The 19686-nt window shown below is 39.6% G+C and overlaps 1 protein-coding gene and 1 pseudogene across 1 annotated transcript; one reads left to right on the top strand and one right to left on the bottom strand.

Moving 5' to 3' along the window:
- Positions 1–1581: 1581 nt before the first annotated feature.
- Positions 1582–2674, top strand: LOC148938090 (uncharacterized). The gene is made up of 2 exons (XM_089085226.1): positions 1582–2259; positions 2366–2674. The coding sequence occupies exons 1-2, from the start codon at positions 1844–1846 to the stop codon at positions 2631–2633; spliced, it is 684 nt and encodes a 227-aa protein (XP_088941352.1). The 5' UTR covers positions 1582–1843; the 3' UTR covers positions 2634–2674.
- An 11446-nt stretch (positions 2675–14120) lies between these two features.
- Positions 14121–15169, bottom strand: LOC148938089 (uncharacterized; annotated as a pseudogene).
- Positions 15170–19686: the final 4517 nt, after the last annotated feature.

Here is a 19686-nt window from a genome sequence, read left to right as displayed (position 1 = left end):
ACACACACACACACACATCTTATTCATATTCTTTTTAGAGGTATGAGCAGCGCCAAGTGTTTTTACATAAAAATTTTTTTTATTTAAATAAAATTTTATCATTTATTTTATACTGTTACTTTATAATTCTTTGTAATAAAAACGTAAATTGAGTAAAGCAATTTTGTGATATAAAAATATTTTAAAGCTAAATAACTACCACTTGGGTTAGAAAAAGAAGTTTTTAATGGATAGAAAGATATACATATAATTTGGTTTTTATTATTTTTAAATTAAAGAAACTACTACTTGAGTTTTATTTTTTTAAAACAGTGGTTTATCAAATCTTTTATACGATTGAAATATATAATTTGACTAAAATGGACTTGTAGTTTCATGTTTGTAAGACTATATATAATGTAAGACTTTATAACTTGGCGCCAATTATTGATATCAAATCTTTTATATAAATTTTACACAATCATTTGAGTTGGCAATATCCACTATATTTGACACCCTTTTTTTACCTCTTTTAAAAAAAAGGTAATTTTATAGTGTATATATATATATGTATATATATATATATATATATATATATATATATATACCTAATAAATAAACATGTAATCTTATTATTTCATATATTCTATATATATATATATATATATATATATATATATATATTGGAAGAAATAATAAATTTAAATAATCATCCATGCAATCCGATCAAACAATGTGTATATATACAAACATATATATATATATATATATATATATATATTGTTATTAAATAGTTTAAGATCAATATAAGTTGGAAATTATCAAATGTCAATCTTTAAATTCTTTGTAAATTTTGCAATTATATATATATATATATATATATATATATATATATGTGTGTGTGTATGTAATTGTCTAATAATAAATAGTTAATTAGAAATATGATTCAAAATTATAATATATGTATAGTTCTCTAGATATGTTATTTTTTTAATTGACAAATTTTCATTTTTATTCGATTTGGAACTGATTTTTCCAGAGTGACATAATAAGAGTATGTAGATAAGATTGAATAAAAGAATAATATCTTTGTTCTCTGATAAAATGAAAAATAGAACTTACCTGCAAAGTATAGACACAAACATGAGTTACACTCCGAAATTATTACAAATTGTCAAACTCGCCGCGAACGTCAACATCGTTGGCTACCACTCGGACGTGCAGAAAAAGAATAATAGTAGTATGCAATTTATTAATACTGCTAATGTTTCCTTTTTAATTTTAATATTCGCGTATTTATTATTATATTGATACCTGAGAGATCTAACCAAAAACACTACCGTGTTTACATCAATCAATTTTATCGATCCAGCGGATAAATCAGGCCGATAAATCAGGGTCACTGCAGGACCCAGCGAACATTGATTTGCTAGATTTTACAATAACCCTAACTTATCAGTCTGATAATCCGCTGGATCGATAAGATTAATAATGACATCTCGTGACAGACATTGCAGCCGTACAAAGGCGACGATAATGACGTTTCTTAAAGTAAAAATTTCCAAATCGAACTTTGTGTAGCAATATCTCTACTTATAGGGCATGTAGCAGAAAAATAAAAATACTTTTATTATGCAAGTCGGACTCAAGCTATCGATCAAGCCTACTTAGAACTTGATCAGTATAGCCATTATTGAGATTCGATAATTTCAGATGCTCGAACCTCGACGACTCGCGTAAAGTCACACGGCAGTGTTCTCGGTTGACTTGACACCCGAGACACTACCGTGTCTCCTGATTTGACTGTTAATATAAACAAACACAATCTTCTGCAGGATGTTACATTCAGTTACCGCGGGAAATTATGATGAAGAGAGCGGTGATCAACGTACAGTCTACGGACAATGCGTGTTTTGCATGGTCAGTGATCGCGGCTCTGCATCCAATTGAAAGAAACACTGAACGAGAATCCTCGTATCCACATTATAGGTCAGTACTCAATTTTCAAAACATTGAGTTTCCGATGACGTTGGAACAAATTAAAAAGTTTGAATTTCTCAACAACATATCCATAAATGTATACTGCATCGAAAAGAAGAAAGAACTTTCGATCCTTCCGACACGTCTTACCAATACGAAGAAGGAAAAGTATGTCAATCTGCTATACGTGCAGGATCCGCGGGACGATAACGCGGGACATTTCGTGTGGATTAAGAATCTGTCCCGCCTCATAGGCTCGCAACTCAACAAAAAAGAACACAGGAAATTTTTTTGTGACCGGTAAGTATACATATTTTAATAAGTTGAGAAATATTTTATACTCGTTTAAAAAAACTAATAAAAATAATAAATAAAAATAATAAAAAAATAATTATGTTTCTTGCAGATGTTTACACTATTTTAGCATGAGTGAAAAATTGGAGGCTCACATTATAGACTGTACAAAGATGAATGACTGTGCCATCAGATTACCGAGTGAGGACAACAAGTGGCTCAGTTTCAACAATTATAACAGGAAAGAACGAGTTCCGTTTATCGTGTACGCGGACTTGGAATACACCCTGGAGAAGACGGAAAATGAATATTCGAAAACATCAAGCTATGCGTACCAACACCATCAGCATAGGCTATTATGTACGCTGCTCGTACGATAACTCACTATCCACATATCGGTTTCGTCGCGATAAGGATTGCGTCGTATGGTTTGCCGAGGAACTCAGAAGTTTAGCGCATCGCGTAAAAACTATTTTGTGCGCTAATGTCCTTATGACAAATTTTACGCGAGAAGATTGGGAAAAATTTAATAACGCTACGTACTGTCACGTGTGCGAAAAACCGCTCCAGATGACATGCGGGTACGCGATCATTGCCATCTAACTGGTCGATTTAGAGGTCCCGCGCATTCAAATTGTAATTTAAATTACAAAGACTAGCATTGCATTCCCATAGTTTTTCACAATTTATCCGGCTATGATGCGCATTTTATCATTACGGAAATAGTTACGGCATATGAAGAACGAATAGAATTACTTCCGATAACAAAAGAAAAATATATTTCGTTTACAAAAAATGTCAAAGATACGGAAGACAAAAATGATCAGAAAAATTGTGTTAAATTACGATTTATTGATTCATTCAAATTTCTCAATACCAGTCTCGACAAACTGGCTTCCTTCTTGACTAAGGATAAGCTACGAATATTGCAATGCGAGTTTCAAAATTTATCGACACAAGATTTTAATTTACTGACGCGAAAAGATATCTTTCCGTACATTGACTGCGTCGAAAAGTTGGAGGAATTATGTTTATCATCACGCGAATCATTTTACAGTTCATTGACAGATGACACCGTGTCCGAGAACGATTACGCGCACGCCGGCAACGTATAACGGCAGCGGTTCTCCATCCGGACGCTCGGCAAATACAATGATTTATATCTCAAGACTGACGTCTTGTTGTTGGCTGATATCTTTGAAAATTTTCGTGATAGTTACATCGCTAGTTATGGACTCGATCCTGCGTACTATTATACCCTACCGGGTTTTACGTGGGACGCAATGTTGAAACATACTCGCGTCAATTTCGAACTGCTCACCGACATCGACATGATCATGTTCATCGAACGCGGTATACGCGGTGGTAGACCATTGAATTAGAACCCAATGTTCCAACCGATACGCGCGAGCCAACAACAAGTACACGCAGTCATACGATCCATCGAAACCATCGTCGTATCTTATGTACTTTGACGTTAACAATTTGTACGGTTGGGCAATGTGTCAACCATTGCCTTACGCAAATTTTCGATGGATCGTCGACGTGTCCAATTTTAACGTAAACGCGACATCACTGGATTCGCTTATCGGTTACATTCTCGAGGTAGATTTAGAGTACCCGGAACATCTTCACGACGCGCACAATAACCTACTATTTTGTCCAAAGCGCGATAAACCATCCGGTAAGCGACAAGACAAACTTCTCGCAACCTTGTACGATAAGAAACGTTATGTCATACATTATCACAACCTACAGCAATGTATTCGTCACGGTCTTCACGTTACAAAAATACATCGCGTATTGCAATTTTCGCAATCTTCATGGTTCCGGGAGTATATCGAACTCAATACGAAATTTAGAACACTCGCTAAAAATGATTTCGAAAAAAATTTATATAAATTGATGAACAACGCGGTGTTGTGCGGGTCGTTTCGAAGGATCGGTCCAGGAGTCGGCGGAGAAGACACATTCACTACTTCTTCTTTATTTGAATAAATTTTATTAAAACTTAATACAGTTTGTCTTTACTAGTTCGGACCGCGACAGACGTGACGGCACACGGATCTCGACGAGTCCTTTCCTCATCTCGGTCTCCCGTTTTTATCCTGTTCTGGGCGGCCGGTCCTTGCCGTGTCATCAACATGGTTGTCAGCGTTCGCGGTATATTTCTGGGTCGCGCGGCGGTTTTCCACGTAAGGGCCGCGCAACTCGGTTAACAGTTGCTTCACGTCGAACGATTTCACAATATTTGCGCGATTAGCACGGTAGCGTTGGTAATCGCCACCGCTTAGTAAAATAATAATTCATCGGATAAAATATCGCTTGCCGCAATCCGCTTTGTCAGCGGTGGGCGCGATTGCATTCTCGGCGCTCGCGACATCCCTCCCCCTGTGATGGAAGGGAACCATGGGGGTTCGGCTTTCATGTGTCCCTTACTTGGCGCTCGCGGCATCCCTCCCCCCCTTCGATGGAAGGTGATCTTACTTGTTAGTTTACATATGTTGTCGCGTGACTGTAATATAATCGTGTGCTTATGACTAATATAACATAGCATCGTCGCGGCGCCTCTGTGCGGTCTCGCTTTTCTTCTGCTTTTTATTTTTGTTTTTGTTTATGCGCCATGTTATTAATCCTATTATAGTTATTATTACTACGCAGGTGCCTGTTCCCATAGAGTATACAGTGTATTTATTTTTGAGTAAATTATAATCGCTATCTTCTAGAGTTTCTCTTATTTCTTCTAGACTTATGCTTAACTTGGTTAAATCTACGGGGTTCTTAATTATTTGTCGTAACGTGTCGGTTTTCGCTAGCTTGTTCTTATCGGTGTCCTTATTTTTTATTTCTAATGTTATATTGTATTCGGGGAGGTAGTTTTGAATATATTTTATTCCCTCAATTTTTCGTGTTTTTAATATTACATTTGGTGTGATTAGCTTGCAATTATCTTTTAGCTTTATTTTTCCGGTTTCTTCTAATATAATTTTCTCTTCTATTTGCTTTTCGCACTTAATGCTAATTTCTTGCTTGTGTGCCGTGGAATAGAGCCACGCTTGCTCCTCCGTCAATGCTATCCACAACGGTGTGTTAGATATCATATGATTCTTTTCGCAGTAATTGAGCTGTCCCGGTGTATGTGTATATATTTGCACCTCGCATGGTGCTGTTGTTTCCGCATAATATATCGCGAAGTTCTGTTCGCATGTGTATGTGTTTGTTTCTCGTATGCAGCGTTCTAACTCTACTTCCTCTAGTAATTTGTAGTGGTGATTCTCTTTATCTATAGCTAGCAAAGGATGGTTTATTTTTATGTAGGCGAATACATTCGCATGATCGTGTACTGGTAGCGGTATTGCTTTAACTAATTTAAATGTAGGGTATGCTACTACCGGAAATCGCAAGATTGTGTATATGTATGGACCATCTGAATATGCGCTAAAAGTGATGTATGTGTGTATGGTCTGCCAGTGCTCAATCTGGATTTTAAAAGGAAAGTGTAATCCCATTTGTAATTGTGTAGCCGCTTCTTTAAGGGCTGTTATTATATGTTTGATGGGTAGTAGTCGTGTCGGTATCATTCCGTTTTTCCCGTATGTCAGGTAGTCTATTACATTTTCCGTGTCCTTCGTTAAATCGTTCATTATCGTTGTCAGGATTAATAAGTGTTCGTCTACGTCTGCCTGTAGTGTTGACTCGGTCAATCGTTGTTCTAATCGTTTTGTCGCACTCATTATCAGATTTTCATTATAATTTAGAGTATTTTCTAATTCGTCCAAGTGCGCTATTGTGGCGTTGATTACTTTTATTTGGTTTGCTACTGCGTGCTGCAGTACCTTGCCGTTTGTTCGTAACGTTTGCAGTTGTTCGTCTAATTCTCGATGAATAATTTGAGTCGGTTCGCGTGCACCGTTGTAATTTTTCGTTTCTGTTTAATCCTGTAATTGACATCAGAGGTTTTCTCGATTATCTGATATGGACCTATCCATGGTGCTTCCAATTTCTTCGATCGTCCTCTGCGCACTGCTTCGTCATGCAGGAGGACCTTATCTCCTACTTTGAAAATTTTAGTATTCGTATTTTTATCTGTATAGTTTTTTGCCTTTTGTTTTGCTTCGCGAATATGTTCTTTTGCTACTTTCTGTGTGGCTCTGAGTCGTTCTCTTAATTCTTGCGCGTAGTTATCGTATGTGTAATATGGTTTCGGCGGCGCTGCCAGGGCTGTAGGTAATGTTGCTTGGTGCCCGTACATCAATTCGAAAGGTGTATAGCCCGTTGCTGTATGCGGTGTTGTGTTGTACGTGAACATCGCGTATGGGATCCATTCATCCCAGTTGGTTTGATCCTCATTTATATAATGCCTTAAGTATTCAATCAGAGTCCTGTGCGATCTCTCCAGGGCTCCGTTGCTTTCAGGATGGTACGCGGTTGTTTGAATTTTCGTTATTTTTAAGAGGGTGCATACATCCTTGAACATTTCACTGACGAAATTCGTTCCTTGATCTGTCAGTACTGTCTCCGGTATTCCGAATTCGCATATTATTTTTGTGGTGAACTCTTTGGCAATCGTGTTTGCTTCCTGATCTGATATCGGTATTGCCTTACTAAATTTTGTTAAGTCGTCTTGAAATGTTAGTAGGTATTTATTTCCTTTCCTGGTGACCGTGAGTGGTCCTACGATGTCCAGGGCGCATTTTTGAAACGGTCTTTCTGCCGTGTCGGTCAGTACTAGAGGCATTTTGGTTTTCTTGCTTAGTTTGTTTTTCTGGCAGTATTCACATTTGGCGATGTATTCTTCCACATCTCGTATTAGTCCGTGCCAATTGTGCATTAGTCGTATTCGATTTACGGTACGTGTTACACCTTGATGTCCGCCGAGGGGGGCATTATGATATTCGTACATTATTTGCTCCTTGTCTTCTTTGTTATATTCGCGTTCTTCCTTGTCGCGCTCGATGCTGTTTATCTGTGTGTCAGGCGCGATCGGGTTTCTGCTGAGTTTCTGCGCGTCAGCATTTGTATTGCCTTTACCTGCCTTGTGTATCACCTCATAGTCGTACTCTTCTAATTTGAGCCTCCATCTGATTAATCGTGAACCAGGATCTGTTATACTAAATAGCCAGATCAATGGCTTGTGATCTGTAATTATTTGAAATTTTGTTCCATAGAGGTATGGTCGAAAATGTTTGACGGCCCATACTATGGCTAGCAATTCTTTCTCCGTTGTATTGTAGTTTTGTTCCGCTTTATTTAGAATTCTGCTTGCGTATGCAATTGGTCGATCTTGGCCTACTGGCCCTTGCGACAATACTGCTCCGATGGCGTATCCGGATGCGTCTGTCGTTACTATAAATTGTTTAGTGAAGTCAGGGTAAGCTAGAACTGGTGTGGTCGTTAATTTTTCTTTTAATGTTTCGAATGCGTTCTGTTGTTCCGCTGTCCAAACGAACTTCTCATTCTTTTTTGTTAGTTTTGTCAGGGGTTTTGCTATCTTCGAAAAATTCTCAATGAATCTTCTATAATATCCGGCTAATCCTATGAAGGATTGCACATCTTTTACCCGTTTTGGTATTGGAAAGTTCGCTACGGCCGTTATTTTCGCAGGATCTGGTATTATACCGTTTTCGGAGATAATGTGTCCTAAGTATGTCACTTCCTTTCTTAAGAATTCACATTTATTCGGTTGTAGTTTCAGATTGTAGTTTCTCAGTTTTTTGAACACTTCAATTAATCTTTTGTTATGCTCTTTCAAATTTGGTCCATATATTACGATATCATCTAGATAGACTAGGCATTTGAGGCCTTGTAATCCGGTTAATACGGAATTCATAAGTCTCTGGAATGTTGCAGGCGCATTTTTTAGTCCAAAAGGCATTCTATTAAATTCGTAGTGCCCGTAAGGTGTGGAGAATGCTGTTTTTTGTTTGTGTTCCTCATGCATGGGGATTTGATGGTATCCCGATGCTAAATCCAATGTTGTAAAATATTTCGCCTTTCCTAGTTGATCTAGTATGTCAGTGATATTCGGGAGCGGGAAAGAATCGCCGATTGTTAAGTCATTTAATTTCCGAAAGTCCACAACTATTCGTAATTTTCGCTCTCCAGATGCGTCTATTTTCTTTGGTACTACTAGTAAGGGTGCGTTCCACTGACTCGTGCTGGGACGGATTATCTCGTCGTCCAGCATTTTCGCTATCTGTTTATTTACTTCTGCCTTGTGCTTCTCTGGTAATCTATATGGTCGGACATTCACCGGCGCGCTATCTGCTCGCGTATTTATTTCATGTGCTACTGCATTAGTGTACGATAGGCGATCGTTTTCTAGGTGGAAGATATCACAGAAATCTTCGCAAATCTGGTGCAAGGTTTTCTTTTCTTCTTTATTTAAATGCTCGGTTCGCATTTGTCTGTGCAGTTTTTCTTTACGAGCTTGAATGGGCTCGTCGCTTGTTTCGTTACTTGACACCTCCATGGTGTACATGTGTGCGGCGTCTTTTGTCCTTATCTCGTCCACCGTGACTAGCGGCGTTGTTATCTCCACGGATTCTCCTGTGGTGTTTATCACACTTATTGGACATACGTTTTCTTCCGGTATGACCAAACAATTTCCTATGAAGATTCCGGGTTTGGTTTCGACTGCATTTACTATTCCAATGCTATTCCTATCGGTTATTGCCTGAATTATAGTTTCACTGCGAGGCGTTAGCATGGTTTTCTTGTACGGATAGAGTTTGAAAGTTGTGTTGCCAATACGGACTTGTTTTTTCCCATGATCGCATTTCGCTTGTTGTTTATTCAAAAAGTCTAGTCCCAGTATCCCTTCATAATTTATTGGGAAGTCATCTCTTACCACGTACATAGTGTGTCGTATCTCTCGGTCTCCTAGCGTTATCGTTGCTCTTATCTTTCCGAGTGTGTGTATCTTGTGGCCCGTAACTCCGGTTAGGGCTAAACGTTCTTCGCGCATTAGTGTGTTTCCCTTTAAATTTCCCACTTTTATTAATGTCAAGGTAGCGCCTGTATCGAGGAGGAAACTTGTTTTTCCCTTTCTTGTCTCTCGCATCGGCAGGGTAATCAAGTCTAACGTGGCGTTTGTGTGAGGCGTATTCACCTGTGTCACTTGATGCTCGCGTACGGTTCGCGTTATCTTTGTTCTCGGTTTCTCTTCTTCTTCGTCGTCGCCACTGCTTGTGAACGATAGGTCATCACTCTCCCTTTGCTGCTTTTTCTTTTTCATTATTACAGCGGTATTTATTTGTCGCTCCTTTTCATTATCTTGCCTCGTGCGTCTCGGTTGCCCCTTTCTCGGGCGGCCGTTCAGTGACCAGCATTCGTCGCGCTTATGACCTGCCTTTTTGCAGTACGAGCAGTATTTCTCAATATTATTTACGTTCGTCGGTCGTTCGGCTCGCGGTAGCGGATATTTATTTATGTATCGGCTTGAACGACAGTCGCGCGCCAAATGTCCTAGCCTACCGCATTTGTGGCACTCCAGTTTTTGATTGCGGTTTCTATACGGTTCTTGGTTGCTTCTAGCTTTCTCGTTATTATACATTTTTATAGGTTGGCTACCTTTTAATTTTTCTTCGGCTGTCGCACCTAGCATCGCGGCTGTTAAATTCGTATAGTTCCTGGATCGTACTATTGTTTGTATCTCGTCGCGTAATCCTAGTTGGAAATTTTCTAGGGCTAATTCTTGTATCGTATCTAGGATTGCCTTTCGTTGTTCCGCGGTGTGCTCGCGTCCTTCTACCATAGATTGATAGAGTTCCATGGCTAGTTTGTCAACGCGGAGTCCGTATTCTCGCGCGCTTTCCCCGGGTTTTTGACGGGTTATATTAAACTCTCGCTGAATGTGCGTAGTGCTACGCTTTGCCAAATAGCACATTTCGATCTCGCGCTTCAGTTGCATGAACGTGCGTATATCCCTCGTTTGGAAATCGTGCATGGCTTTCCCTGTTAGTTTCGTGCACAGGATCGCTTTTAATAATGATTTTTCGTCGGCAGGATTTATTTCGCTCATCGCGTACGTGCTTGCATTTAAAAATTTTTGAACTTGGTTCCGCGACGATCCGTCCATTTCCGGAATCATATCGCGGGCTTCTTTCAATTTCATAAACGTATGTGCGGGATCTCGCGAATTTCGGACATCGTCTCGTGTACGCCCGTATGTCATTTCTATCGGTTCGTCATTTTCTGCACTCCGATCGTAATTAACGACTTCTAGTTGGCTTATGCGGCCCTGTAGTGCTCGCATGCCTTCTATCAATTCGACCAACATTGCATCTCGCGCGTCGTGCGAAGATTCCGCCGGGTCAGGTTTCCAGTGCGCCTGGCTTAAAGTGGCTCTCATCCTTTTTACTTCGTCGTCCAATTCTTTGTTTACTACTTGTTCTTCCGCGATCGATTTTAACGGTGTGCCCGAGGGTTGATTTGCCATTTCCGCTGGATTTATGTTTCGTGAAGCGGTGTAAAATTCGGTTGGATCGAACACGCTACTATCGTAAGATGTCAATGAGAATTCTCCGCGGCTAGGATTACTTGCGTTTGTGCAGTCGCTGTGGTCAGATCTTGCGTCTGTTGGTTGCAATAGAGCGTCGTCGCGTCTCTCACTACTCGGTAGTAGGCTATTATCTATGTCACTAAGCGAAAACACGCGTTCGATTACAATGTTCGGATGTAATTCCGGTTGACTCGTCAGACTATCGTCAGAATAATAATTACTTAAATCGCGGCGTACGTTATCGCGCGGATCGCGTGAATTTTCCGTCTGCTCAAGGCTCGGAGGGCTCGGACTGAGCGCTCGGCTGGCTGAGGCACTATGTAGCCACGACGTGTTTCTTTGGGTAGGAGTTTGGTTAACTCCCTCGTTCGACATCTACCTACACGCTTTTCTCGCTATCTAATGCGCTTGGCTTATTTTTCTATGACTTACATTACGCTCGCAATTCGCATGTTTGTGACGCGGCGCTGGCTGTTACGGTAGGTCGTGGCTTCTCCGGTGTCACTGATATGCTCTGCGTTGTGGCTCTACCGTGACTCTCTCTTACTGCGGGGATGTCGACTTCTTTTCCGGCCTTTTCCTTGAATTCCGATCGTTTGTTCCTTCCAGATGACTGGGTATAGCTGCGAAACGATCCCACCGCTGCCACCAGATATGTTGTGCGGGTCGTTTCGAAGGATCGGTCCAGGAGTCGGCGGAGAAGACACATTCACTACTTCTTCTTTATTTGAATAAATTTTATTAAAACTTAATACAGTTTGTCTTTACTAGTTCGGACCGCGACAGACGTGACGGCACACGGATCTCGACGAGTCCTTTCCTCATCTCGGTCTCCCGTTTTTATCCTGTTCTGGGCGGCCGGTCCTTGCCGTGTCATCAACATGGTTGTCAGCGTTCGCGGTATATTTCTGGGTCGCGCGGCGGTTTTCCACGTAAGGGCCGCGCAACTCGGTTAACAGTTGCTTCACGTCGAACGATTTCACAATATTTGCGCGATTAGCACGGTAGCGTTGGTAATCGCCACCGCTTAGTAAAATAATAATTCATCGGATAAAATATCGCTTGCCGCAATCCGCTTTGTCAGCGGTGGGCGCGATTGCATTCTCGGCGCTCGCGACAGCGGTCTTTGGCAAAATCATGGAGAATGTGCGCAGTCGACGTTACACTTTTAACAAAATGGGAGGGAAGATGCGGCGCGGAGGCAATGATCGCGAAACTAAATTTCCACAGTCGAAGCGTTTTTTCAAAGAACTTGATCGCGATCGAATTGCGTAAACTCGAGGTGAAGTTCGACAAACCAATCTATGTAGGTATATGCATCCTCGACATATCAAAGACATGTTTGTATGAATTTCATTACGATTATATGTCATCATTGTACGGCGAGAAATGTAAAGTAATGTACACGGATACCGATAGTTTAATTTATCACATCGAGTGCGACTACGTCTACGATATCATGAAACGTGATATTGTAAGATTCGACACGAGTGATTATGCGGTTGATAATGTATACGGTATTCCACTTACTAATAAAAAGATACCAGGTTTGAAGGACGAAAACAATGGTGCAATTATGACTGAATTCGTAGAGCTTAGAGCAAAAATGTACGCCTTGCGTGTTGATAGAAAAAATGATACGAAAAAAGTGAAAGGCATCAAGAGTAACGTAGTAACAAAATCGATAACATTTGATGATTACACACAGTGTTTGCGAGACGAGACTGAAATAACACGACAGCAGTCTTGTATAAGATCAAAATTGCATAAAGTATATACGATATCCGAAACAAAAATTGCTCTAAGTCCGTACGATGATAAGCGATACATTGTACCCGACTCTACCGACACACTGCCATGGGGACATTATAAAATATCGTTATAATACATATCTTATAAATAAAAAACTCATTTATTTTGTATAATATATATTTATATATTGTAAATAAAAATTCATTTTATTTCTATAATAAATTGTAATACATATATAAAGAAACTTATATTAAATTTATTTTACAACACGTTACTTTTGTGTATCCATGAATTGTGCGAATTATCAAATCCCAACCATTAACATAAACCTCGTTCTCCCTGTTGCCTAATACTTTTTCAATAAGATACACGTCGGGGTTTACAACGCGATGCAATTCGTATTCGTAGAATCCTCCAGCGATTGATTTTCCACATGAATCTTGCAATAGATACGTCACGAGATTAGTTTTCTGAACTTTGATGATCTTAAACACCTCCGTGATCCAATTTGGTGTATAACCTTTTTCAAATATTGTCTTGAATTTACTCACACGTACCGAATCGCCTACTTTGAATCGTGCGGGTGCAGCAATTTTTATGTGATTATACACTGTGGTCAAGAGTTTGTCTGCGATTGCGGGAGTAACATCGATGGGTCGCATACTGATAGTTCGATGCTTTCGCGTATTATACGCCGAGACGAGACGTGGTAACAAGTCGAGCCATCTATAATTACCATTATGAGTAAACATTTTCCACATGTCATTTTTCAACGTGCGATTGAACCGTTCGATGATTGATGCTTTCATTACAGAATATGTCGAATAGTGATTAATATCATATCTCTTTATCACTTTTTGTACATTTGCATTATAAAATTCCTTTCCTCTGTCGATCTGCAAATTTTTCGGACATCTTCTATCGTCTCGAATTATCTTTTCGATCGCTCTTGCAACTTCTCCACTCTTGGTCTTGAGCGGTACGGCCCATGCGTGCTTGCTCAGCACATCGATAATAGTGAGAATATAGTGGTAACCTTTGTTGAATCGCGTATAAGGTTTTTTTCGACTACATCTGCCTGCCATAGGTCATCGTACCCGCGTACTATGACACGTCTTCGTAGAAAATTTCTTCTCGCCGGAGCGTGCAGTTCCTCCACTAACCACTGCTTCTCAGAATTTTTCTTCTTTTCGGACATCACGACACGCAAATAACACAAAATTTGGTATATATTCTTATCTACATACTCTCGGTGCGATGAGTAATCATCATTTGTCGAAGCTCGTTTAAAATAATCTGCACGTCCTTTTGGAACGCAATCAATTTCTTCTCGATTTCTTTCTGTCGATCCTTTAAAATTTGTACACTATGTTCTACATACCGTTTGTTTACAACGTCGCCATCATCTACCGATAACGCTACACGTCGAATTTTGCGTGACTTTGCATCAAAGTCGGCTGCGACCACGCAAAGAGCGTTATCACGCACGTAATTTCTGACTAATCTACTCCATTGGTAGTATGGTTCTGCTCCGCTTCTTCCAAGTGATGTCCCAAACTTGTTGATTGGCATTTCGACACTTGTTAAATGACTCATTTCCTTGATACGCGATTCAATTTATAATGAGATTAGCTTCAACAAGTTCCTCGATAATTGACTGTATCTCGTTGTCGTGAGCGTTGTGTCCAGCTTGGCGCGAAGCCTCGAGTAATCGGAGACGATCTACAAGTTTGGGTCATCCCAATGCACGTAATCGATTATCGTTTAGTGTCATGACACGTGGTATACCTCTTCCGACTTTGGTATAGAAGGGGTGCGATTACATACTTGTATTTGTATCCTTTATTACCCATAATTGGATTAAGCATATTATGATTATGTCTATGCGCGTTTGTCAGTAGCAAAATATCTTTGTATTTCTGTTTATCTTCTTCAGTGTACAATTCATCGTCAGGTACTTTTTTAAAAATTAACTCGTAAAGACCTTCCGTTCCCAAGTATCTTATCCCGTTTATATATTGTCATCTTTGCATACATCAAAACACTTATCACCAAGCATCAATCCATCGTTGGTGAAATAAACACCATAAACGTTATATATATCCTTGTTTCCGGTTAAAATAGTTCCCATGTACTTTTGTCCTAGTGGACCGAAATGATTTTGCAACGTTTCTAGACCTTCCGAGGTTTGTAACTGACGTCGAACAGACATCACCAGTGACTCGTTGGTAGTTTCGAAAACATCTTCGACAGGTAAAATATTGTTCGAAGGGTAAAATATTGTTCATACGGTGTTGCATGATATGTGACATTAATCGGAATAGAGAGGTCATCACTGATACATCCGATAAAGCGTTTGATCGTTTTCGTGGAGTAGAAGTTATCAGTGAATTATCTAAATTTTGCGATCTAAATTTTCCGTTTTCGTTTTGTCTCCCTTGTCACGTTAGACTCCAGCTTATAGTTAAGTTCTTCACCGCCGGTATTTTCAACAATTTGAATCAAAGGTTCGACAATCGGTTTGAACTGTCTTTCCAAAGCAATATCCTCTTCCATCTTACCCGTTTTTAAGGCGCGATACTTCTTGCGAATCGAATTGCTCGTTTTCGCAATCTGCTTTACTATCTTCTCGCGATCTCTAATCTCTTCGTTATTATCCATGTTCGTAAACGTTGTCTAGTCGACGTATCAATAACAACCAACAACATTATAGTAAAATCGTTAAATTCTTTTCTATATCGTCGTCGTATTAACAAGCGTGCTATCTTTCTCTATCACTACGAAACCATATTTTTGTTGCCAACAATTGCGACACAATTTATAGAAATCCTCGTAGGACATATCAGTGTTTACGTGATCGTTATATACATGTTTTAGATTGATATCGTCTTGTTTAAATAGAATCAACAGATTTGCGTTGTCGCGTATAAGATGCTTGGGTATCTTTGCATACATCTGACAAAGATAGAAGCAATCGACGTCAGCGTGACGACCCATTGCAAAGTACTCTCTTACTGTATCTTGCTTGTCACATGCCACGTCATCAAAGATAAAGATGGAATTCGGAAGCGCTTCGCTCGGTGGAATGACGTCGCTATTATTGGAGAATGTAAAATAACCAATTTCTTCTATCGATGTTAATAAATTTTCCAAGTATCGATATTTCGGTTGCTGGAGCGATTTAGAATATATGTACACGTTTTCAAAGCGCACACCGTGTGGACTCTCCAGCAAATTTATCAACATGTTTGTTTTGCCACAATTTGACGGTCCACATATGATACTATAGAAATAGGAAGCATGTTTCCATGTTTGCATGTTTTCCTTTCAAGTTGTACTTTGTCGTCTAAATTAATCTGATCATCTGTGATTGTCGCACGAATTGCATTTTGTCTCCTTACAACGACAATAACTGAAAATGGTGTAGAAAAAGCGGATCTATTTATAGAGGAGTACGGAGCGAAACCGCTCAGTAATCAAAATGTTTCTTATTGTGTCAGATAGCTGCGATATTTACAATATAACGAATATATCCGAACAGTTACAATATATACCGAAAGTTGTTTTACTATGAGAATTTCAAAACTGCATAGATCTTTTGTGGGACAAGCTGCCCGAGCATATAAAGACGAATTTGGAGGTTCGAACCTATCGTCGCTGCGTTGAACATTATAACCAACCGTGGCAACGCACATACATCGACAGTCTGACACCGTTGATAAAGAATTGTGACGAATGTCAGCGAGAGGCAGAAGTCTGTTAAATCGAGCGATAAATGCGCTTCCTTTCGAATTGCATATCCCCGGATATCAATTTTGCGGTCCTGGAACGCATTTAGAAAAGCGTTTGGCTAGGCGGTTGGCTAGAGGCGATCGAGGAATTAATATATTGGAGGCTACGTGTCGCGAACACGATATAGCTTACTCACAAAACAACGATCTCGCTAAACGACACGTAGCCGACAATATACTCGCCGCAAAAGTGCGAAAACGCATCACCGCGAGAGATTCGACTCTGGGTGAAAGAGTTGCCGCCGCAGCTGTCTGGGCGGCCATGAAAGTCAAAACAAAAATCGGCATGGGTTTGAAAATGAAGAAGAAGCCGATGAAGAAAGCAATGAATAAAAGAATACTTCCAGTAGCGAAACGCGGTGGTATCCTACCTATCCTGCTATTGTTGGGAGTTCTCGGTTCCATTGGTTGGTGGAACGGCGGGAGTCGCCAAGGCAATGAACGATAACAAAGCTGTGCAACGTCAACTAGAAGAATTGAAACGTCATAATCGTGCTATGGAAGGTCATGGACTTTATCTCGCTCCGTACAAGCATGGACGAGGTCCTCTTCAAAAAAAAAAACGTCAAAAAGACGTTAAAAATTCCTAAAGGTATAACTACCAACGTACAACTACAACAATTGGCAACGCGTATGCGTATGCGCATTCCGTATTTTAGAGGTGTTTTTATGCGTACTACTTTACCTACAGGAATACATCGAAACGAAAAAGTATCTTGAATTTAGATAATGCTGAGGGACCAGGTACTCATTGGGTAGCGTAGGTTGGGTGCAAAGAGGGGGGATCGAGTTATTTATTTTGATAGTTTTGGTAGTTTTGCAATCTTCGACCACCGAAGGAATTGGTACGATATCTAGAAAAGACATACATCGAATATAATCGCACAGCATATCAACGGTATGATCAAAGCAATTGTGGACAATTATGCCTGCAGTTTCTGAAAGGAGTTGACAATCAATTTAAAAACCGACATTGCGTTGTATAAAGTCAGTATTCGATCAAACATGTCACTAACGTTTACGTTGACCGGTAAGAGTAGTCTGCTCTCGGTAAGCTACTTTCCAGCCATAGATTTGAGCGATGGTGATTACGAACTCGGTCTGGCAGATTTTGAAACGTACCACGCGATACCGAATGTAACATTGTCTAATAACAAATTTTATTTTGACCAAGACGACAAAAAAATTATCATTCCCGAAGGATCGTACGAACTGCATGACATAAGCAGATATTTAAAACGTGCAATATTACAACAATATCCTCTCAATGATGTTGTGAAAAAGAAGATGCTCGAAAGAGAAGATGAAGGGAACGAGTATTCACTGATTATTCGAGCTAATAACAATACTATGAAGAGCGAGATCAAGTGCGCTTATCAAATAAATTTCGTCAAACCTGACAACATTGGACCGCTGCTTGAATTTTCGTCGAATTGTATGCTAGAGCCGCAACAATGGCACAAATCAGACGTACTGATAAATATCGTCAACGTAAATATTATTCGCATAGAATGCAATATGACCGCTGGTGCGTACAGCAACGACAAGTGCGTACATACGATACATGAGTTTTCACCGAGCGTGCCGCCGGATATAAAATATCTGAAACGCCGACGCAAATCATTTACCTTTCTATCATCGCACGGAGCATTACAGATTTAACGATACACATTGTGGATCAAGACAGCCGATTGCTCGATTTTCACGGAGAGGAAATCACCGTTAGATTGCATATACGCAGATGACAGCGATAACAAGAGTGTTGAATGAAATGCTAGTGTTGAAACAAATAAAGGACACAATTTTTCAGGCGACAACTAAGAGTACTAAATCATACGGTAAAAAGAAACTCAACATATCCAACGTTAAATTTTTAAGATCATTAGGATTCATCGTTCGAAATGATTGATATCTTAAATATTAGAAGTGAGCCGGTCTTTGACGATCATCAAGATTGAGACTCACACGTACAATCCGCAAACACGACGTTTGGACATAACGATGAAACAAGAATACCTATACAACAGCAAGATTTATATATCTTGCCATGCGAAAACTTTTTCTATGTCGAAGGAAAATTGACGATAAAGAAGAAAAATAATGAATCAGTGACAACTCTTAGAAACAATTGTGTAGCATTTATGTTTGATGAAATTCGATACGAACTCAATGGTGTGGAGATTGATCGCAACAAAAACGTTGGAATAATCAGTACAATCAAGAATTATGTATCGCTGACGTACGACAAGGCGCTAATTTTGCGAAACGGAGGATGGGACATTTCATCGACCATATCGGAAGGATACTTTAATTTTTGCGTACCACTCAATCTGTTGTTTGGCTTTTGCGAAAATTACAAACGTGTGGTTGTTAATGCTCGTCACGAATTGATACTGATACGAGCGCGCAGCGACAACAACTGTATGGTGGGAGTTTCGACGATGGAACCGGAAATAGAATTATTCACAGTGGCGAATGCCTCATGTAATGTTGAATGAAATCAATAAACTATCTTTGTTGCGAGCTTTGGAAAGTAGGCGATATATGAGCATGAGTTTTCGCTCGTGGGATTTATATGAGTATCCTTTATTACAAAATACAACCAAACATTCGTGAACTGTAAAAACGTCGACTCAGCTAGAGAAACCGCGGTATGTTATTTTTGCTCTGCAGACGGGCCAAAAGAATAACATGTCTGAAGATGTTACGATATTCGATGACTGTAAATTGACCAATGTGAAACTTTATTTAAATTCCGAATTTTATCCGTACTTAAATCTAGATTTTAACAAAAATAGATACGCCATCCTATTTGACATATATGCACGTTTTCGTAAATTATATTACGGATACGATTGTTACGAAACGCTTTTCACCGTAGGAACATTTTTGACAAAAGGACCTATTGTGGTCCTTGACTGCTCGCGACAAAACGAGTCCATCAAGAGCGCTACTGTAGATGTACGAATAGAATTTGATTGTAAAGAACGATGACCGATACACTGACCTACATTCCTGCTCGACGCGCGCGAGTCACCCCGGCAAGATAAACTTCTCGGCGTTATATATGATAATTATATTATATGATAAGAAGCGGTACGTCGATCGTTAGAATTATCAACGCATGGGAAAGAAATAAAAAACATAATTCGTATATCATATTTATTTTATTCATGGTTATCTACCATGAATACCATGACCACCAATTAAATAATTTGAATACATTTTGTAATGCGCAATTAGTATAGTGATATCCGCATCGCATAGTATTATCAGCGTCCAGATTGTTTAGAGAATCTACGTCTTCGTAATCAGCATCCAGAGTCTCGATGTACACGCGCTCATCATCCAGAAGCAAATTCCACAGCCATTGTCGTTTTTCATGTC

Source organism: Pogonomyrmex barbatus, unplaced genomic scaffold (genome assembly GCF_055798465.1).
Source record: "Pogonomyrmex barbatus isolate J1 unplaced genomic scaffold, ASM5579846v1 scaffold1, whole genome shotgun sequence".
In the NCBI taxonomy this organism is placed as follows: Eukaryota; Metazoa; Arthropoda; class Insecta; order Hymenoptera; family Formicidae; genus Pogonomyrmex; species Pogonomyrmex barbatus.
This window is presented reverse-complemented; position numbering and strand designations above follow the sequence as displayed.

What these genes read in the sequence shown, in the direction of transcription:
- LOC148938090 (XM_089085226.1), top strand. Translation starts at nt 1,844, where the DNA reads ATGATGAAGAGAGCGGTGATCAACGTACAGTCTACGGACAATGCGTGT. An exon ending in AGGAAATTTTTTTGTGACCG is followed by an intron (nt 2,260 to 2,365) that starts GTAAGTATACAT and finishes TGTTTCTTGCAG; the next exon opens with ATGTTTACACTATTTTAGCA.